This window comes from Euwallacea similis, chromosome 11 (assembly GCF_039881205.1).
Source record: "Euwallacea similis isolate ESF13 chromosome 11, ESF131.1, whole genome shotgun sequence".
In the NCBI taxonomy this organism is placed as follows: domain Eukaryota; kingdom Metazoa; phylum Arthropoda; class Insecta; order Coleoptera; family Curculionidae; genus Euwallacea; species Euwallacea similis.
This window is the reverse complement of record NC_089619.1, coordinates 3,728,125-3,751,758: the sequence shown is the minus strand read 5'-3', so window position 1 is coordinate 3,751,758 and position 23,634 is coordinate 3,728,125. Positions and strand designations below refer to the sequence as shown.

Sequence of the window (23,634 nt, the reverse complement as noted above, 5' to 3'; positions counted from 1 at the left end):
TTTTATTCTTTTCTGGGAGTCACTACGAATTTTTTACTATTTTGAGTGCTAAGCGATGTTTTTTCTTTGTCATTTTGACTTTTTTTAACTGATTTCTGTAGGTAACTAGTACTCAGTTAATTTATCTTGTGAGATTTAGATCTTATGGAAAATATTTATGTTCAACATCGTTGGTTCTCAATTGTTTATTAATAAAAAATCAGCCAAATAGTACTTTCTACCGATAACGTTAGCGTACATTTTACAGTACCATCTCAGTAGCTACACCTCCCTCTATCGCCTCTCACACCTGGACCTTACCTGTCTGGTGAATAATACGGGTACTACGCGGTACTACCTACAATCTTGGGTACCGTGGTTTCTTCAAGCCACAGTAAAAGTCGGTTTCATAGGCCGACTCGGCTTACAGGTGCGCCAGGCAAATGTCAAGCCTCTTAGTTCAGAACCTGGGTACGGTACCAATTTAGTTCGCCAAGACGACGCCGATTTGATGTGTCGGAAGATATTTTTCCTTATTTCGGCGCAAAATTGACCGGTTCCGTGGCGGGAAATCGGCGTGTTGGCAAACAATAGTGCGTGTGCCAATTTAGTGCGCGATTAATTGTCCATGGATGAGAACAAGAAGTGTTAAGTGAGATCTTTAATGAGGATTTTTTGATTTTGGGGCAGTACCGGGACAGAGGATTGAACCAGCCGGATGCTTTGTGGAAAAAATCTTAATTTATTACCTTATTAGTCTAAATGGTAAGTCTGGTAAACCTACCGATTAGATCATTGGGTTGATTTGAATTGAAATTGCACCCACACGTAAGAGAGAAACGCACAGTTTTTGATTAATTGTTTTCGTGTTTCGAATTCTGATTAGGAGCAGTACAATATTAATTCATATATGTATGTAGGTATGTACCGATGTAGAATTGAGTCAGAGTATTGTTTATTTCATGTTATAAACTACTTTTTAATTTACTTCAGTTATTCTGTATTATTTCTCTAATTTAGGATAAATGTATCAAGAATATTTTCTCCTAAGTAGCACAATTTCATGGTACTTGGTACTTCTTTTTTCTGTATCTTCATTGCATTGAAATATTTTTACGACATCCTCTAGAGAGGATGAGACAAATTTGTCACTGTTACGCACTATTTGGATTTTCTACACCCCAAGAAGTGTAATGAAATCAACTAAATTTAGCCTTTTCTTTGAAAAAAAATTGCATTATAGTTTTGTTTGAAGTCTGAACTACTCAATATTGAATTTGAACGTGAGACTTTTAATTTTCAACATTTTTTTGCAAAACTGTTGAAATATCTACCCATGATCTCTCAAACCGGTCATGACGAGGAATGAGTAAAAGCTCAGAAAATGTTCTTCAGGACTTCAGCTCGTCCTAGATTGGTTTCCAACATTAGTCAAATTTTTTTCCCAAAACCAATTGTTAAAAAAAATGTAATTGCTCCTCTGAAATTTAAGAATTCTTGTCAATTTATTGGAGCAATTTACTAAATAAAATTAATTTTCTTAATGTGTATTTGGGTACTTTGAGACTTTCCTTCATTTAAGGTCACTGCGATGATTATTTGAGATCACCTATTTTGTCAAATAATTGTCCTTTAACTCAAACTGTTCTTGGTTCATTTAAAGGCTCGTGGATGAAATTTTTTAAAATACTTCTGAAACATTTCCCTAAAGGATCCCATCTAAGGCGAGATGGGTTTACTTCAGGAAGGGTACAATTAAATTTTTTTAAAATAATGAAATAGAAAAAATTTAATAAATCTTCATAAAAGGATTAAAAAAATAGAAAAATTCGCCCTTGAGATCGGTTGACTTTTCTAAAATATTACAAAATTGTTCCTAAAAGGTTAAACAAGTAATTATTTTTTAATTATCACCCTTTAATGATGAAATAATTATGGAAAAAGAAGGTTGTATTTAATGGTGACAATGACATATGCTTTTTAATGGTGACAATGATTCATTTCACGTCATCCAGCCTAAATGCTGAAGAATATTTTCTGTACCAGTCATCTGGTTGTATCTACGAGTACATACATATATCTGGAATCCCTCTGAATCACGGTAGTTGATTTTAATAGGTTCTATTAGAAGTCGGGGGCCTACTTAAATCTTCTTTGTTTTTTGGCTTTTGTAATAATTTATTTTCAAATTTTCGCTTAACCCTAACCTAGTCCAACTACCCAATGGGCTATATGCGATACCAAGTGTTTGACCGCTATATAATTTCTCTGAAAAGCGGATTACTGAGACCAGATTGTTTCAGCCTACTAGTTTTCGTAAAAGAGGTAAATACTCAAGTAATTTGATGCAAATATCTAAAGAATTAAAAATATTCTTCAGAAAGACCTAAGCTAGTGGTCCGTATGACTAGTTAAAACGAGTTGAGGTTACAACGTTCCCTTAAAAACACTTAGGTTCTCCAAATCTGGTCATTTCACTCTTCTAAACAAATTTCGCTGCCACAAATTTCCCTACAACTGGCTAAATGTGAGTTTTCAAAGTGTCCGAAGGTCCTGTCAGACTAGCGACATTTTATCGGCCGATAGTTGAGTCGGAACCAAGATGCATAATCATGTGCATGCATTTATCGGCCGACTTAAAATCGGTGAATGTGCGCACTCACGTATGTTTTTATGCAAATTAAACAGCCGACTAATCAGTCGGCCGGCAAAAAGTCGTTAGTTTGCGGGGACTCTAAGTCTTAGTAGTAAGGCATTTTGAACATGTTATTTAGCCATTAACTCTTCATTTCAGGTCTGTTTTTTTTTTAATATGTGATTTGTACTGTTCAACTTGGGATTTAAATATTGATCATCATCTTCATCAATATTCATCAAATCGAGAAGCTTTCTCTGGAGTTTTTGCCAATCAGCAAACGATGGAATGTGGTAGATAAAATAAATTGATAATCCGTGTCATTTACCAATAAAATCACAACTAAAATAAATCCGTTATTTAACTGAAAGCATGCAGTAGAATTAATGTTAAATTCGCAGCTGTTTGGGACCCCCTCGAAAAAAGCAAAAACGGATTCTGAGAGAGTTTTTGCCATAGAATCTAGTACTAGGTGGTTTTTGAGAGTCCAACCAAAGTTGTCTTTTTCTAAATAAGGCATTTTATACATTTTGATTAGATATTTTGAATCTCCTCGTCAATGGTTTTCAAAAAAGCAATAACTCTTTTTAAAAAACTTCTTTTCTGAGAACTGAAAAAGTAACAGAGTTCCGCTAAACTCGAATTTTAAAAATTACCTTGTACAATAAGAATCAAAAAGGCTATAAAAAATGATTTCTACTTTTGTTAAAGAAAATAACAAAAGTTTGCAATAACCGCATCCTTCCATTTTCATTCATAAGGGAGACTCGGCAAAACCATCGCAAATGAGACTTTCGGTATAACATTTTTACAACTCTTTAAAAACAATTTCCTATATTACGCTGCGAATTATGTCAAACATTGTATTGTTAGAAATACGTCTAAAATACTGTGTAACATTATTTAAAAAAATATTGGACAAAGAGACTTTAAGATGAGCGTTGTGGAAGATAGCAACAATCGATGCCTTTAAAAAGACGTATTTAATCTTTTTAAGGGATTTTTAACATTTTTTATTAGCGAAGCTAACAATAAATATTGATATCAATACATATAATTTGTACCATCTTATTTCGCCATTCTAACGATCCATGCGTAGAAAGTGCCTTATAAGGAAAAATTTTCATAATTGTTGGAGAACAACTATTTGTTTCCGAGTAAACATGTGTCACGCAATTAATTTTGTCAGATTATACCGGTACTTTCGTAATGTGATCAATGGTTTTGAATTCCAATTCATTTCTGCACACTCACTTTCCTTTTATTATACTACACGATCTTATCAGTTGTAATAAACTATTAAGGTTAAGCACAAGTTTGCCTACATATTAGGAAGCTGGCTCACATGATAACTATTACAAAGATTTTGCCATAGTTTCATTGAGATAATGCTGTTCATATTTAGAGTTCGCGCCATATGGCATATATCATCAGCTATTGGGTATCCGCCAAGCACCTGGCATAATTTTAAATTATCCCAAGACAAATTGATATTTCCTTTTCAGTAGAAAGAAAGCCTAACTGTTCTTTTATGCAAATACAATATAGTAGAATGAGTCAAACCTTATTGCCGTGGGTATTTTACAAATAGCACATATCTGATTGTACTCCGTGTAGTAAAAGATTTTTGCAGAAAATCCCACATGCCGAATAATTTACACAATACGCTTGTTTTTTTATAGTGTTGTAATGTTTATATCTTGCTTCCTCCTCTATCGCAGTTACATATGTAAATCGTGCTACTGTAATTCTTTTCAAGTCACAATGTAGAAAATCATCGGTTAGTTAAGCACCCAAATGTCAGGTATTTCTCGTGCTGAGCGCTTAATAACCTATGAAATGAAATCCTTGTTTGATATTTAAGTGCGTCACTTAGAAACATTATTGCTGACATGAATGCATTAATGCACATGCCAATTAACAACTATTTTATTATTACAACCGCTGAAGTTGCGTAACTTCAAAGTATCCTTCAATTAAAGCAGAATTTGTTCACCTTTGTTTCTTCTTTGTGGGACTCCGGCCCTACAACGAAGAGGGTCTGAAGCTTACTTGGAAAGCAAGAAATTTGATTATCTCAGATTAACAAAGTCAGCTCAGATCAAGTTTCGCAGATTCGTGTTCAGTTTCTTGAGATTTCCTATCATTCATTTTTACGTACTTGTTTTTTAAATATTTTTGGTGATCTTTTCGATTAAAGGATTAACCCGAAATCTCTTGAGCAAACACTTTTACGCGTCTTGGATACAATATTTGTCCTATGAACACAGGTATGTCAACATTATTGTCTTCTGTAAGTTCAATTGAATATTACTGTGTGGCAAAATTTTTAAATATATTCTATATGTTTACAATAAACTGTTTATTGTTTCTTTTATTTTGTTTGAGTATAACGAAGCTTCAAATTGCCAAGGTTAATTCAAGTTTCCCCTGATTTGGGGAGGTATAGTGACAGGAAAAAGGTACGCACAGATGCTCTCGAGTGTCCAAAAGGAAGGACCCTGATGCGGGTCATCCGCAGGATATCTCTAGAGACAACCCAAGTCTAGGTAAGAGCTCCACCAATCAACTTCCTCCTAGAGGACCAATCTCAGAGTTCGTGCTCAGGTCACGAAGGCAGATAGACAGGAGGTCAGGCGAATGACCATCCAGAAACAGCAAACACGATGGACACGACTAGTGGACAGAGGACAGTAGACCAAGCAATTGATCCCTGGCACAAAGCTATAGACATCGTGTAAATATAGGCACCTCTAACTCAGACGCTCAGCGGACACGGTAGCTTCAAGATCCACAGAATAGGGAAAACTCAGATTGCGGGAATTACGAATACCGCAGAATACTGCATTTTCCAATGCCCGTTATTCCAAGAGCAGCGAGACATGCTAAAAGAATGCAAAGAAAACTCAACTTCGACATCCCTCATCAATGGGATGCTGGAAGACGAAACAAAGTGGAACCCCTATAGCAATGCCATTTCTGTCATAATTAAGGAAAAGGAGCGTATGGAGCGGGCTATTTAATACACTACATTACCCCTGCCTAAAAACAATTGACAACCGAATCCCCAAGACCCCCCGACAATAACGTTTTATCCCCCAAGGGCAGTTCCGGGTCTTTGCAGGCTGCATGAAAAAGAAACCCAAGGTTTTTAGAGGGTAGACGTCCCGGCGAATCCCACACTATTTGTTTTTTTTCCCTCGAGACAACAAGAAAAAGGTTAGTTCGGGTTATAGAGATGGTTGAGGTCTAAACATCTGCGGAACTATCTCATAGTACTCTTAGCGGAAACTAGAATACAGTACACATGATCAATATTGACGAAAAGAGATTTTCATGGATTTTCCTGAAATTTAAGTAAAAAGCTTGTTATCTCAAACTACAGTCCATAAATCCACTTTGGCACTGATTAAAGATTTATTTATTCTACAACTGCTTCTTTTGGCCTTGCTCCGTCACCAGCTGACAACCTGATGCAGTCTGCAGACAAGTGGAAAAACTTTTTCAGTAACTGACTGAATATACTCTCAGTCGGGTCACGTTCCCAACTTCAAATGACAAAAATAATATTTGTTTTTTCCATCAGCACACTTTTATTACTCTTACCATCGAAAACCACCGTTATGCAGCCGAGCAGAACCAGTCGGTACCATAGAGATGAATTCATTTGGCGACCCACAAGAAAGTGGGACTTGCTTAATTCGCGTCTTAAACTCACTGTTATCTCGCATCTCACTTTATCTTACATAATTGAAGTGAGATATGCACGGTTAAGATCATGTTGGAGAGCATCCGGTGGGTTGTAGCCACAATCTATAAGTAGGTGCGACAAGAGATATTTTCGGATTGGAATGGAGGTCAACCAAGATTGAGGTTTCATATTATTTCTGGGTATGAATATACTGGTCGCCATGTTACGTAGGTTAAATGAACGTTCATTAAAATGTCTAGCGTAAGACTTCTTATATTCCTATGATTTCATAGCTTCAGTCTCTCGACTTCTCATATTTATCTATACACGTATGTTACTACGGCAAACCTTTAATATCAAATGCTTCCATAAAAGAGAAAATGCATTCTGGGGTTACATAACTCTTCGTGAAAGTTTCATTATCATTGGCTCTCCATGCCTGGCAATGCATAATTCAAAGTCGATTAATTGCAAATACGTAACACGCGAAGCAATGTTTTGCACATATCAGTCGTTTTTATTTGTTAACCCAGTTAATTGTAAAGCAAATAGCTTTGATTAAAGGTACCGACTTGAAAAGAAGGTCGAAGGGTTCGTTTTCTTACTCAACAAGTCGCTCTAGGGTGATAACGCAGCTCATGATAGTGCAGCCTTAATTTGGGTTTCATGATCATATAGCTATAATCTTATTTTAATATTTACTCTCATAAAAGGAATTTATCCTTGAATTTAATTCTGCAGTAAGCTGTATAAATGTGTATGTGAATCTGGCGAGATGAAAGATAGATCAGGTTTGCAAGGAATTGGATAATATCAATAAAGTCAAAGGAATTGGAACGTCAACCCGTGCTCGTCTTACAAATCGGAAAAATGACTAAAAACTCTTTTGAATGAAACGAAACTGATCATTTACAAGATGAACTTGGCAGTTATTCATTAAATTCGTCAACTGAATTGAAGTTGTTTTGTGAAACTGTTGAGCTGTGATCATACCTCAGGCAGGCAAAGATCTCTTTGCAGGTGAAATTAAATTAAGATTGTCTCGGGGTAACCTAAAGTAAGCCAAATTAATCTGAAATAATAAAATGCAAAAACCTCATATTTAAACAAAGTATGAAACACATTCAATGTGAAACACGTCAATTTTATACAGCAAATTAAAATTTCAAATTCTGAAGAACTTGAGATTTTAACGAAGATTTTCAACCTTATAAAAAATGAACCTGAAGTCAGGTACCTTTTCTTTCATTTTAAACTTGACACCACGGGTTCGTTTGCTATTAATTGAGAAAATTATGTAATAGCAGTAACCGGATTTGATGAAAAATTGCCTTAGTTAGTTCTCAAGCTTAAAGACTAAAGAATACAGGAATGCCATCAATGAAGCTCACCAGATTGAGCACTACCGATTGAGATAATTTTTCATGACGGTGATGATGATGAGGATGATAACGGTGTGTTTGTAAGATGGGTGTAGGATATTATTAGAATATTTGAACTTCTGCTCATATAGTATTTACAGACCTGAAAATTTTCTGATTTTCCAAAACTTTATCTCTAACTTGACAAACCTTAAAAACCTTGGAGAAAGTTCTCTTTTCTACTTTTTTTAATGTTAATATAAATGCTTAAGAGTCGTTATTCAGTTAGTTCATTCAATTTTAACCTTTTTTTAATTCGATTAGGTCTCACTTCAAGTTTTGATTCTTCCTCTGAGGATTAGGAGTACGCGTATATCGTTCCTCACATATTTAGGAACTTAATTGTTCTATTTAGGCGATTTATTCGCTGTTTCCTTTTATTTCTTGATATAGTCCCACGTTGTTTGTGGATAAATCAGAGAGAAACCGCTACATCAAAGACATCAACTCGAGATCAATGATTATGATTATGATCATCAATGATCACGAAATAATCATCCTTAAGATTTTCTCAACAACTTCTTGCGTTACATTTCTTTCTCTCATCCATTTCCTACATGGATTATTTGTTTTTACCTTATGAGGAAATCTTTTTTTGGCAAATACTCATTAATCAAGCCGTTCTAGCACTCCATTATTACCACTATACATACATGGACCTTCTCCGCTGTACCTTTAGCTTATTAACACTGACAGCTAAGTGTAAAAACTAATTAAAGTGTGAACATTAAACCTTATAGTGCCATTTATGGCTTCACCAATATTCTTAATACATCTGTTAATAACGGAAGTCGTTTTTTCATTGCCTTTTTCCTTGTGGTAGTTGCTCAAGTTATAACTAGGCAGTACTTATGTTACACCCATATTAACCAGACCTGTAAGACCTATATGATGTTCATAAGTTATGGGTTTCTCGTCGGACTTAACCACCTCGACAGTATTCCATAAGAAGCATCAATTTAAGGGGAATGCATTAGGAGTTAAACAGGGTTATTACTTGAGATAATGGCGAACCGATTTGCGGCAAACGTAGGCAAAATATGCTCCGCTTATTAGCGGTGATTAGCAACGTTTAATTGTGTTTTCGATAATGCTGAAGCAAATTTCTCATGCTCTACTTTCCTTTTTAAATGACCGCATTGATGAGTCTGCCAATAAACAGATTATTTTCATCTGGCTTATTGTCTGGAAGGTCATTAGAAAGTGCAGCTTCAAAACGACTTGCAGAAGCTTAAAAAGACATCTAAGCGCAATCACAGAGCTGACTCTTTAAATTGCCGTTTTGGAGATCTGACAAAAAGATACAATTTTTATGGTTGCTTGAAGAAGTAAGTAACCTTATAATTTGCGTACCATACTAAAGACTTTAATAGCATAACGGGTTTTAGTCGAAAAGTTTATTAAAATGATAGCGGGATCCACAACCGGTAGGTACTACACCATAATGTCTCAGAATGCGGTGTAATTCCAACGCAAAAGCTCTGTTATTAAATCTGTCCTATAATTTCATCTTTTTCAACATGAAGACTATTTTGAATCCAATTCCACGCAATACTAATCGAAATTACCTAATACTGATGATTTCCACGGTTCAGCAAACTGTGAAGTACTTATCTAATAAACTTCTTTTTATAATGGTATTTGATCCCAAATAGTTGCGATATCTAGCAATCGGATTCTCATTGTTCAGGTTTCCGTGAAGAGAAATGGCGAAACGCACCTGAGGAATGAGGCTTTCTGACCCGACAGGAAGATATACGTAATAATGCCGAATTCAATTGGATAATTTGCCGATTTTTGACGGATTTAAATTAGGATAAAACGATGAAATTGGTGGAAAATTGAAGATTAGACAGTTCGTTTCGCGTTGCGAAATGATTTTTAGTTATGATAATTTTAGCAGTAGATACGGTATAATAGCAGTAGGAAGTTTACAGTTATCAAAGAGCTAAATATTTCTTGCAAAAGGAAGTAAACTCACTTGATTTTCCATTCTTGCTCCAGGTCTCCTCGTAAGTGGAACTAATATGTAAGAAAGAAATTGAACGACGTTCATATTTAACATCAGATTTGAGAACATTTAGCGATAAAAAAAATTTTATCTAAAATTGCCATTCTCAAGTCACTCATAAATCATTAATAATTTTCTCCTCGAGTTAATGATTTTCGACCCTAAATCAGTAATAAATTTCGATGTTTGCTGATGAGGTTAGTTACAATTTGTTGGTTTTGTCAGCGGATTTTAATAAAACACAGTTGAAGAGTAAATAAAAATTATGTAATAAAAGAATAGTAAAATAAAGAGGTAAAAAAAAGAAGCACGGCGACCGAAATCTCGAAAGGCACGAAGGTGACTGACTTTTCTTAATCGACGATTACCATCTTATGAAAGCATAAACTGATTGTTTACATTATGGCCTCTCGGTATATCGCTTGCTGTCTTCATAAACAAAAAGAATAAACGACTATTGAAATAGCATTTGGAATATTATTTATTTCAAGACAATTTTTAAATATATTCTCTGTTGGATTAGCCATAAATCCCGAAAGATTCTGCCAGTCCAGGTTTAAATGACTTTCCCACTTAATTTACCCATTAATCCTCAAAAATTTTTACCGAAGATCAATCCAAGTTTCCTGCAAAGTCTAATCAAGAGTCTTTAAATTTTCGATGGTTCTCTACTGAAGTTAGTCAAAAATTTACAAAAACTGTCAATAGTCGAGATTAAAATCTCCATTGCTCCCTCCAGAAGTAAATGGATTGTATACATTTTCTGCCTTAAATAAATCACAAATCTCGATGGTTTGGTTCGGAGGTTAGCCAAGAATTTCTATTATATTCTGCCTTCAAGGGTCAAATTATTAATATGCTGTCAACTTTAGCTGCAAGATCATTTCTATAAGATCTTGAAACAGAGCCTAAGCATTTGTCAGACTCTAGGTTTCTATGAAAATTAGTATGACATTAAAGTCAACATCACAGTAACAATTTAACTCTAAATCAGCCATGAGTCTTAATGGTTTCCCTTTAAGGTTAGTCAAGAATTTCGTAAATTTTTTCCTAGAATGAGTCACAAATCTGAGAAATTGCTCATAAAAGTTGTCCAAGATTGAATCTTATGTTTTCTACCGTAGTTTAGTCGAGATCTCTGTAATTTTCTGTCTCAAATCAGTTATAAGATCCTACAGCAAGCTAGCCCAGGTCTAAATCTATTTGGTTTTCTACCGAGGTTAGCAAAAATTCTCCGTAATTGTCTACTTTAAATTAATTATAATTCTTGATGATTTCCCCTGTATATTAGTCGGACAACTAGTTCAGCTTTAACTATAAATGGTTTCCTCCGGAGATTAGTTTTTTATAATTTTTAGCTTTAAATCAGCCATAAACCTCGGTGGTTTCTTTGTGAAGTTATTAAAGGATATTGAACATTTTCCCTTGTTATTCAATCATAAACTCCAAAAGATTATCTCGAAAGTCAGTCCAGGATTAAATATTGATCACTTCCTGTTATGGAGAATTGCTTGCTAAATATCTATTTTCCTTAACTTATCTTTAGTTTATTTGAAAATTTTGCAGTATACAAAGTACAAAATATTCATGTATAACTTTTAATTTGATTTCAACTTCCGTCTATTCTAATCAAAATTTTATGACCACAAATGGCCTCATCATAACCAGCAGAATAAAATTTTCATATTGAATGTTACAAAGTATTTAATTGCGACCTTCTGGACATCAACTAATGCAGTGAAAACCCTTCTAAACTCATGGCTAATTGATACACATCCGCTAACCACCATTAATATGTAAAATGAATATTATCCTTCCTCTTTGGACTTCCTCCGCATTGTAATCAAAATAGTGAAACAGTTAAGTGCCTCTAAAGATGGAAATTCACCTGTTGAGTAATTCAAATATCAACCTACTTACTAGAATTGTTCCTCTGGTATATGCAGATGATGAGAGTTAGTATAATGTGTGTTAAATATGTCATGCGCAGCAGCAGCAGACTATGTCGTGGAACCGGACTGCTTAGTTGCATACCACAGAACTCGAGATCCGTTACATAAACTATGTTGTGAGGCATTATATTTCAATACAAGTCTATTGAAGAAGTAGTAAAAGTTTTATCGGGCCTGTGTACAAGGTTATTAAAGCCCGAGTTATTAAGCAGTTTCATCTTAATAATGTTGTTAGAACAGGGCTGGAACCGAGGAGAGAACCGTCTTGAAGCCCGGGGGGTGTTCTGTAATGATGGTTCTGGAAGGCTGCTATAAATTCCGTCGTAAAGCTTTTATTTTGAAAGTAACTTAGATAGAGACTGGACTAGCATATTGCTAATAAATATGAAAAGAGAATAATCCCTGCTATTTGTAAACTTACTGGGAATGCAAATTTACACAATTCCTCAGAGATTACTGTAAGAAATTTGGGCTCAAAATTCTCGAAACGAATTCTAGAATCCAACTACTGAATAAAACACATGGTGAATCAAAATGTTTACAAGATCTTGAATTCCTCTCAAAATCTAAGAAGACTGTAGAATCGTACTGTCCAGTCGAATACAGGTTGACTCATTTAAAAATCAAATGAATCATGGCCTGTTCAACACTTTCTCCTCTAATCGCTTATTTTGCCCTTCATTTAGTGGATAACGTTACGTCAGCGATTAGTACTACCGATGGTTCCATCGAAGTACGGGGACCGATAACACAAAGTGTCCATTTTTGTTGGATGGTCCAAGTACCGGTTCTAGTTCAGTTGACCCTACTTTCATATTACTGGCCCTATGGGACCATTATGGAAATTTTGCACGGAAATTTGCACTAAAAATGAGATTGATCTTCGGCCCTATTACTATTTAAATTTCTCCAAATAAGTATTAAAGTTATTCTAGAGTCTCGTTTAGCATCTTAAAGGCGTGAAATAAATAGATGATCTCTGGTTCGTGCCACCCACCAATACCATAAACCCACCACTCCCTCTAAGAATACTTGATACCAGAAAACGCTTAACAGCTTTCGGCCTCATTCAACATCCATCTTATCTCCATTGTGGTTGCAGGCGAATAATAACAGAACGCCAGATATAGGTGATTACAAGTGCAGTACTGCCATAGATTACTGCCATTACGATACGGCATATGGCAGACGCCATAACTCGGGTACTGCTGATGGTACTCAAGGAAAATATAATGAAGCACGACCATGAAGAAGTCGGGTAATAAATTTTGTTTTGATGAACACGCATTGCAAATATCGTCAAAGGGAGTATGCGACTTGACACTGGCTTAGCGATAAAATTCTTTTTTAAATGAAAATACCTGGCTGAGACGACTGAATGGCTATTAAGATCTATTTCTTGCAGTGGATTAATACTAGCAGTAAAGTAAGGCGTGCTCGTGCTGCAGCGATACATGAAATGGAACAATAGATTACTTTCACGTCCTAGAACACTCCCGCACATGAACTCTAATGTCAGAAAAGTGAATAAAGATACGTTCGGTTATCATTAGTAGCAGTTTTAAGATTTTTGAGCTCGGGACAAAAAGATTTTAAATTTTTGAGAATTGCAGGAAACATTCTTCTCGAGCTCTCAAGTGTGCAGATAAGACACAAGAAGTAAGCGAAAAACCCAGTTATAAAAATTCACGGTCCATGAGCAGGCACTCGGTTACTCCGGTTTAAATCACGATTTGGATAGTAACAAAGAAACATGCGAGGTGTATTATTAAGTATGAGCAATTTATGACTATTTTGTAAGAATCGAAAATTGATTCGATTTCGGACAGTAAGACGTGCCCCTGAGCTCGCATCGAAAACCACAACATCAATATTAAATTAAGTTAGAACCTTCGAGGAAGTCCCATTTACATATCCAATGCATTAATTTTCTACCGCTGATCATTGGGATTAGGAAAAATACAAATTTGCAAAAATTTAGGGGCACCAATAACTCTATTAGTTGCACGTTAAGCCGATTGATGCTTGAGATTCTCAAGAGAGTTCTTAAAAGATCGTTAAGAGGTGATTAAGGTAGATAGCACCGAATCATTATCTTATTGGCTTAAATGAACCCAACTACAAAAGTAGCGTGGTGTTAAGGAAGAAAATATTGGTTTGGATTTAGACTTCCAGATATCCCTATGCAAGAGTTCGTCCAGTGATGTTTTAGAAAAATTATCGGCAACTCTGTGTATTCAACCTGGACATCTCAAATGCACACTATCTTCATCATCCACTCATTTTATTGTTTTTTGGACAGTCATAACGAGTCTAGTCTGGCGACGCTGGATAAATTGCGAATAATACCTGCCTTGAAACCGCCAACTTCTCCCATGAAACTGAAACATGAAAACACGTTATAGTCTTCCAACAGGCCATTAAGTTTAACATAAACGCCCTTCATGTAAGCGTCTCACCTAAGAGGCTCCTGGCATGACAATAATTATTACTTCAGCTAATAGGTCTCATATGTAGGTTAAATAATGGCCTGATTCATACACCTAATGAAAATTTCGCCGCGTAGGCGACTAAGCATTGAAAAGAAGGTTGGTGAACTTTAAGCTTTCAAAAACCATTACAAGGCGTACCCGGTTATTTAATCGTCATTAAACAACATTTAAACAACATTTAAAGCAGTGTTTAAAAATCAATTACCTATTCGATCTACGAAGTTATATAAACGAACAACATCATCCAGATGGCTAAAGTATTGTAATTCGTTTATTGTTATAACAATGGCGGTTTTTTCCAAAGGTCTTTCAGTTGAATTCATTAAGGATCAGTTCTAGCATTCACGAATCCCGACATAAATATGAGTTTAAAGGCACCTTTGGACCATCCGAGATTAGCCCTTACAGAGCTGACACACCAAAGAAAACATATTTTCTGTTGACTTTATAAACTGAATAAATTTACAACTCATTTAACTCTCGATGGTAACGGTACTGCCATTATCACGCCAATTACACAAAGAAGTGTAAAGGTGAATAATAAAAGAATGAAATCACGTTTGGTATAGAGGCGGTAATATCATCGAAAATGGCTCGACTAAAGTTTTGATTGATGGATGTTGATGAAATGTAACAAAAATTGCTCATGCCACTTAGTCCCTTGACGAGGTTCTTTCTTTATTTGTAATAACATGAGGAAGTATTATTATATAGGTGGTCATAGAACTTATTAGCCTTGGAATGGCTCTATAATTGGTTCATTACTGTGTATAACGTGTGCTTTATTTTTCAGGTCCATGGAATGGCTGGTTACTACAAGCTAATAGTCCCAGTGCTTCTTCTTGTGCCATGGGTTCATTGTAGAGGTAAGATTTATTAGCGGCAAATTTGTGTGTCTATGCAGTACTAACTTTCCTTGTCACCGTTCAATAGATAGGACATTTCTTCAACAAAGCTTTATACCATAGTGAACAAAGTGCAAAACTTCCTAGAAGCATTGAACGGTGCTAAAAGTACAATGTCTCCATTCTATGTTAATTTGGAGGAAATTATTATCTTCGGCAAAGCTGTGAAAACTGCACAAGATTTACCCACTGTAGTTCCACTAAAGTATTCTATCCTAACTGTTAATAAATCTACGCTATGTTCACAGTATTTTCGCCAAATTTCCTTTTTTGGCGAGGGTCAATATAACGTAATTGGAAAAATATTACATAACGTTTTGGAATGTTAAACTGAATGGTTGCCAAACAACATGTTGCATGTCAAGTCAAATTAGCTCATGCAACTGAGATCTGCACAAAGAGGAGAGATAAAACGGTACTACCACTTAAAACTGCAGTTTGACGGTAATTTTTCTCTTCGACTAAATTGGATTGATGGTAATTTGGTTAATTATAGAAGTTAAGCGTTACGTTAAAAAGAAGTTATGAGAAGAATCGTCGGAGCAACTGGGTATGGCCAACGCTAGGCAGTTTCATATTAAGGGAAGAAAATACCTTTGTTTCGCCACCTGTGGGTAGCAATTTGAGTAATGAGGGTAGCACAACATACATGTCTGAGTCGTTTTCTTTCGAGACTTCTGAAGTCACGATCAGGAAAACGTGATTCCGAATTTTCAGTCCAAATCAAACAATCTTAATTTCAAGGCAGCTCTAAAGAACGGACATTGTTGCGATTGTATAATTGTCCCCTTCTGAAACGCAACAGAAACTTTTGATGATTTGTTGTTTCATTTTAATCACAAATAGAATTGTTAAAGATGTTTAGCTTAGAGGTAGAAAAATTTCATTAAGGTGACACTACACTAAGGACAACAGCTTGAAATGGTTTAATGGCTTTAATCCATGCCTTCTGGTTCTGCTAATGTAAAAGGAAAAAAGGCTTATGTGAGAGCATCGTTACATCAACATTAATGGGGTGTTTATCCTACTTTATCGTCAATAATTCTATATCACTTGTGCATGACATTGATATTACTTTCTATTGATCACACTATCATCCTGAAGAGGGTAATAAGGCATTGCCGGCAGCTTGGCTAGCATAGAGGTTTTTTTTCTCCATTAACCATCACCTACGAACTTAATCCCTTTTCTCATTATTTTTGAATGGTGGTGAATATCGGAGTTTAGCACAAACATATTTATTCTCATCACTTCCAGAAATTGTTGGGTCTTTTTGTAATTTGTTTTTAGAGTTTATAATTGTTTTCAAACTAATTTTACAAATTCATATAGATTTTTTAAATTTTGGATTAGAGTTTTATTGGGAAGTCTAGTGCTTTTAAAGTTGAAGAATGCTTTTAAAAAAGTAGAAATCGCAATTGAAAACCTAAAAGAGGACAGTTCATGTCCAATGTTGTTTCTCTAATTCCTGTACCTTTTCAATATATGCGCACGTCTTAAGAATGAAAAATGCATTAAAGAAGTTTCATAATACGGAGAAAAAAATATTTGAAATGCCAATACGAGAAGTTATTTATGAAATGCATTTCGCTATTATGAAAAGTAATAAATACCCGTAATGATTGCCAATGGAAGACAAGACTAATTCCTATACAGGAAAGGAAAGCACGCACTAAACACATAATCAACATTAGTGAGCATTATACGAATTGCTAAATTTCAAATTAATAATTTTCTGGATTGTCTGAGACATTTTAAATGCCTATAGAAATGCATCAAAATTCCCATCTTCTCTCATACGATTTTCAAAACATGCGATCTTTAGTACACGTTCGACCATTAGCTGGTAGTCTAATACGTTAACTGCATCTTTCTTATGACATCGCGATGGACCTCAACACTTCACATATGCATGAGAAACGTACACGCACAGCAGTATGAAGTGTGGGCTGGTCAGTCTAGAAGAAACTTTACACTACAAACCGGAGTTACAAGTTTTTACTATAAAAAATATGTCCTGTTATCGGGTTTTCTTCAACATTTACGGCGATAATGGAGAAAAGTACATTAATTCAAAGAACTTCTATCTTCGTTGAAACTGTCAATACCTTTGTGTACAAATTGATCGAAACTGTTTGTTTACATGTTAGTTTCCATGGTGGAAAAATGAGTTTACGACCAGCGCGCGTTGTTATATTTTTATGGCCCGTCGCTCACGGCTACGGACCGTAAAGTGAAAATAACACCTGTTAATTTCTTATTCGCCTTTAATCAAATAAATTGGAATAAGATTATTCTTCTAGTATTAGATTAAAAAAATGTCGTTGCGTAAAACTAATACGCCGAAACGAGGATTGCGCCCTTGATCGAATGAAGGCTCTCCACGTCGTAAGGGATTCAAACTTCGGCTGCTGGCGGAAACTTCTTCCACACGTTCCCCTACACGTAAATAGTTATTGAAAATAGCTTTAAACTCCAAAAATCTTTAAGGCATAAGCATTGAAATATAAAGCGATGAGCTTTTAGCTGAGAGCTCTCTTCGCATCTTCGCCACTAAAAGACAACTGAAATATGGGACACTCCCTCGCTGCTAGATGTTAATAATCTTGCGGAGTAATTGCGGCCTCATATCTTTATTTTATGACCACAGGCTGGGGCTACTTTATTTATGGCTTAATGTTATCTTTGCTGTTGAAGGTTGGATCTTTAAATTGCTTCCATTACTAAAGAAGAAATAAAATTAAGAAGCGGCCGTTGTAAGCACTGGGGAATAATGTTGCTAATGATGAAACTAAATGTTAAGTTATTAGTGGTAATTTGATCGGTTGTTTAAACGAAATGTGGCCGCTGAAGATTTGAAGATATAAATCAAAATATCAATTACCTTTGTGGGAGTGAAAGAGTGTGATTTTTCAAAAATAAAGTTTAGGCAACACGAAGAATATCGATCAATTTTAGAGGAGAATAAGAAGAACATCAATCTAACTCATCGCCAAAGCGTATCAGGTAGTTTCAAATTTAAGCATTTTTTGCACATTTTTTTTCGAGTACGCTTTCTCCGGATTCAAAGTTTCATTTAGGTGTAAAAAGAATATTTCTGAGCAGGTTGTTTGTATCACCATAATCAACAACTCTTTTTTCGGAAAACCCTGCAACGTGATTTCTCATTGAAAGTTATGACAATCGGATGGCGATCCTAATCCGTTAACGCCTTAGTTTAATCCCACGCGATTTTTCGAATAGTGTAACTGCAATTATGGTAATTGGATGGAGATATTAACATTTAACAAACAAGTGTTCGTGGGGAGGCAATTTTAAATTAGTCAGTCAAGGTTTACTTGTCGACAAAGCAACTATCGGACATTGCAATATTCCAATATGTCGGGGGTCATTCGGTTTACAACCAAATTAAGGCTTTTCAAAAGCACACTTCGGCGCCTTTCCAAGAAGTAAATTTTACATGTTGATTATGTAAAAACTGATTACTCAAGGAGCTAGATTTCTTTTAAAAGCGGATTTAGTTTATTGGGTCATAAAATTAATTACACCTACCTAAAACCCGGTCCTCATTAACATTCACTTTGTTTGCGATAGTCCAATAAGCTTCAAGTTTTTGCCATTCTTCCGTAACGGAGTCTTATATTATGAGAACAATCTCAAAAAGCACCAAATTATGATATTTTTGCCGGTGGTATAATCAACTTTTCTTCATTATTATAACCTAGATATGTATGATTATCGTTTTCTTTTTGTTCCTACTCACTTTAACCTGCCAATTTGGTTTCAGGTCTTTGTGAAGTAGAAAATGGCTCTTCCAACATAATTATTGACATAGAAGAAAGCAAAGGTTCTTGTAAGTATTAATTTTATTTTAAAATTTGAGGATTTTTCTGTATTTTTAAATATATTTTTCCAGCCATAAGTCAAGAGACCAATCCCAAAGAGCTGCCAATAGTAGGAGAACCCAACCTAGATATATTCCTAGAACTCGCCTTTCCAAAGGGTCCTCCATTATTTTTTCTCAATGAGAAAAAACTACAGTTGTTAGCCCCTCTGGATCGAGATGAGAATAATTTGTCTCATATAGTATTTCAGGTAACACGATAATAAAACTAGTAAATTTAAGAAGAAAGGAAGATTATAAGTTGATCATGAAAAGAGCTATACTCAATCGAAAGAATGAGGTCCAAAATTCTTATTATATATAAGAAATCTGGAAACTCATCAATTTGACTTGTTTTTCAAGATGTTAAGAGCGAATTTGAAATTTAAGGACCCAGGGTCAAAAACGCACCATTTTCGATATACATGGTGGCAAAGTTTCACATTTTTTAAAAGACATTTTCAAGAGTTTTTATAACTTTGTTTTTGTTTAGATTTATTTTGATTTTAAGAAATTTGATTAAATATTATGAATTGCTTGAAATAGTTACTAACTGAGCCGGATGATTATTTTTTCCTTTACTTCCTTTATATTCTTAATTTTCTTCAATAGATAATTTTGCAAATTCTAGAAAAACGGTGAAAGATACGAAAATACTGGAAGAGACCAAAAAGCTAATGAATTTAAACTTAGTACCAGAATTTATACATTGTATTTTTAAAAAAAGATAGAAAGGATAAAATAGTACATGACCAAAAATAACATAATACCCTGTATATGGCTACCAACGATTTTGACATTTTGTTGCAGAGGGTCTTAAAAACAATAGGTGTACGAAATATCAAAAATTTGACTCAAAGCTTACGTAAGAAAAACCCAAAATATAAGAAAAAATGTGAAACTTTGTCACCTTGTATATCGAAATGGTGCATTTTTCAACATGGGTCTATTAGCATTTATTTATTATTTTGCAAAATGCTATCATCCCTTGAAGTATTTTTTTTTCCACGATGATATGTTATACCCTTTATAAGTAAAGAGGAAATAAGTCAATAAGTTTCCTGCGAAATTCTCCATAAGTGAAGTATACGTTAATTAAAGATCATATAACTTACTGCTTAAAATCAACTCAGATACACACTAAGACAATTATTCTGTGAGTTTATTCGAAGATTAAAGAACTTTCTTAAAATGTGTTGTATCAAGTAAGTTAGAGTTAATAAAAAATCTATAATTCAGGCAGGTATACCTGAAAAACATTAAAAACAAGCATTAGTGGTCCTCTGAAATCTTTTTAAACTCCTTAGTAGATAAATGACCTTTGGGTTCATTCTACAAGTCTCTTTGTGAGAAGTAATATTTTGTAGGTACCAAAACATTCAACAATATTTTACTCAGCAGTGTGTTTCTTAACAACCCAGACATAAACTACTTTTTTCTAATAAGTGGTATGAACGCAATATTATTCACCTATTAACAAATTACTTTAAATTTAATAAGAGCATATCAGTTGAAGCACCTCATGAGAAAACACTCTTCTAGGGTTTCTTTATGAGTAACATATAATAATGAGAAACGAAAATTGTATGAATATTATTAAAATCTTTTGCCTCATCATTCTCTCGTGTATGTAACAACCTTCAAAGCTTCTCACCCAATTATAACAATTAACGAATAATAAATTTGTAATATGTTTTTATTTGTAGAAAATCAGCGATTGTGTCGAAATATCGTTTCTGCAAAAATATCACACGTTTACCCAATTACCACGATTATGTACTGTAAATTTTGCTTAACCTAGTTTGGCTTATTTATGCAATATTAAAAGACTTATTAAACAATATTTCGGGAAAAGAAAGAAAAAAAACGATTTAGCTTTTTAGTTGGATAGCGACGTATTATGTCCTTTTTAATATTCTCTCTTCCTGTTTCAGCTAATTTGTACTATAAAATCCACTCATAAAGTTAAGTCCATCCCTGTGATAGTAAGACTGACAGACATTAACGATAACAGTCCAGAGTTTATTGAAACGCCATATGAAACCAGCATATCAGAGGTACGTAGTTTTTGCTATCATACTTGCAAATTAAATCGGATTAACTTTAACTGCGCGAACGCTTTTAATCATCATCACTTACTTAATACAATCTAAGTTTTTGCAGAAATAGTTCTTGGGGATTTTATTCTAATTACTTAAGTCTTCAAGGAATTTTTAAAATCTTGTGCTTATATCATTTTGCTGCCGATCGGTTTTAGCTCATGAATTTTAATGTTTTCATTAAATTTATAGGCGCCTTAACTTATCTAATTTATAGTTAACTCCAGTCGGAACTACCATATATCAGAACATACACGCCAAAGATAAGGATACAGGGGTTAATGGACAGGTTGAATATTCCATTATAAAAGGTATCCAATTCCATATTAATAGAAAACCAAAGCACTCACGTTAAATGGTTTAGGCTCTAAACTAGATTCAGATGAAGGAGTTGGAAGGCAGAGGGTGCATAGTGAAGATGGGTTTGGATATTTCGCCATCAACTACCCCCACCAAGGGCAAGTTACCGTTAACAGGACTTTGGACTTCGAGAGGACTCAGCGGTATTATGTTACTATACTTGCCATGGTAAGTTTCCCTTTCTTATAAATAAAAAATTTCCAGCGTTCAGCTAATTAAAAAGCATTTTACTCTCTGATAATTGTGGTTCAAGCCCAGTCGTTCGGAACCATTATTCTATGAAATCAAACAATGATTAGGCGTGAAAGTGGATCACCCTGTGTTGAATTTAATTTTTGGTCATTTGCCGGTCGAACAAGGAAAATGTCAATATATAAATTATCTCCTATTTTTCGTGTACAGAATTCTAATTAAACTAGAATTAATTAGCAAACATGCAACGAGCATATTGTGTAACACTTTTAGACAGGTATAACTTAGATTGGGAATCATTTGCAAGTCTCCGTTGCTTAAGAAATTGATTTCTATATGAGTGGATTGGAATAACAAAAAGTGGTTGATATGCTTAAATGCCTCCAAACTGCTCTGAAGAGAAACCATGATATAATCTCTAGAATTCCGGAGTTTTTAATGGTACGCAGATTGAAGCCTCAAATTGAGACGTTATTAGAGAGAAAAGCTGTATAAAGCCTGTTTCTTCTGACTACCAAATAAAGTTTTAATGTATTACTCCTATTCATGGTAAAACACGATTAAAACATCTATAAAAATTGTGTATATAATTTTTAGTATGTAATAGCAAAGGAATCCGGTTGATTTTCATGGGTTTAAAGCGAGATTGAAGCAAAGTGGTCATATTTTGCATATATTGTAACTTATATAAAAGACATCAACGTTTCCTTAATGTTTGGTAAACATTTGGTTTAATGCTTGACAAGCGGGGGAAAGCAATTTTGGCGTATTCTCATGGTTTTGAATATTTTACAAACAGAATTTAATTTAAAAATCTTCATAAAAAATGTATTAAAAGTTAGTGACAAATCCGCAAAGTCAACGAGCGTTTAATCAGAATTAAAGGCATGATGTTGCGACACTCACGTTCCACTCATGCAAAGCTGCAGCCAAGCCAGCGTGAACGTGAACATCGCTTCACATATAGTATGAAACGGTCTGATTACATATATTACTGGTCTCCTCTCTTTCAGGATAAAGCAAAAGACGAGAGTCAACGACTCTCTTCAACCACTACCCTAGTGGTTAACATCAAAGACGACGACGACTTGCCCCCTTCTTTCATTTACAAAGGTTGCATGATGCTGGATGGAACTTGCATAAATCCAGAATATTCAGCTTCTGTAAGCTTCCGCTATCTCCTTCATGACATTTTCCTTTTATTTATGCTTCTTAGGTCTCCGCTGGCCTAAATCAAGGGGTCTTAAATATATCCCCGGAAAAAATTCAGGCCATAGATATGGATACCATTAATTCCCCCATTCGCTATTCATTCATAAGCGGAGCTCCTGAATCATATGCTGAGTACTTCAAAATACAACCAGATACTGGAGCCGTGCATCAGATTAAAGCTGTTGAAGCAGCCACTACGAAAAAGTTTAATATTATTATTAAGGTATGAAAGAAGCATCAATGTGGTTAATCACTGTAGGAATTCGTTTTAGGCCCAGGAAGAGTCAGAAGCAAAACGATCAACAACAGCAAAATTATTCATAACTATTAAGCCTGTAGATGCAAATCCTCCTGAAATTTTCTTGTCCTCAATTGAAGGGTTTGTAAAGGAGAACTCTCCTATTGGAGAGGAAGTTTTGGAAGCCAGTGGTGAACCATTATTGGTGCAAGTTGAGGATAAAGACTTTGTACGTTGAAGACACTAGGCCAATGCAAAACTATGGATTTTTTTGTTAATTATTTAGGGCCCTGACGATCCAAAACCGATTTACACATTCGAACTTACCACTCCCTACTTCGTAGTAGACAAAAACGGACATTTATTGGTGAACGAGCACAATCTAGATCGTGATCCTCCCAATCCGGGAAAGTTCAAGTTTCAGATTGTTGCCAGAGAGAAAAACGGAATTGCTGCTAGTGCACCTTCTTCTTTAACAGTGAATTTAGTTGACGTCAATGATAATGCTCCAGTGCTGCCCATTATTTCTCCAGTATCAGTCCCAGCAGGTAACTTCTTCTATTA

General features: G+C 34.9%; 1 protein-coding gene across 2 annotated transcripts in view; it reads left to right on the top strand.

Annotated features, from left to right (window-relative positions):
• Positions 1-346: 346 nt before the first annotated feature.
• Positions 347-23,634, top strand: part of Cad99C (cadherin-99C) — a 28,181-nt gene continuing 4,893 nt past the window's right edge. Inside the window, exons 1-11 of one of the 2 annotated variants that reach the window (XM_066395381.1) lie at positions 347-744; positions 14,975-15,047; positions 18,874-18,939; positions 19,003-19,181; positions 20,904-21,026; positions 21,286-21,379; positions 21,433-21,596; positions 22,634-22,783; positions 22,837-23,055; positions 23,105-23,299; positions 23,357-23,618. In XM_066395381.1, the coding sequence (XP_066251478.1) occupies positions 742-744; positions 14,975-15,047; positions 18,874-18,939; positions 19,003-19,181; positions 20,904-21,026; positions 21,286-21,379; positions 21,433-21,596; positions 22,634-22,783; positions 22,837-23,055; positions 23,105-23,299; positions 23,357-23,618 (1,528 nt within the window). In that variant the 5' untranslated portion in view covers positions 347-741. The remainder of the gene's footprint in view (positions 745-14,974; positions 15,048-18,873; positions 18,940-19,002; positions 19,182-20,903; positions 21,027-21,285; positions 21,380-21,432; positions 21,597-22,633; positions 22,784-22,836; positions 23,056-23,104; positions 23,300-23,356; positions 23,619-23,634) is intronic. The other variant, XM_066395380.1, reaches the window with a different exon arrangement.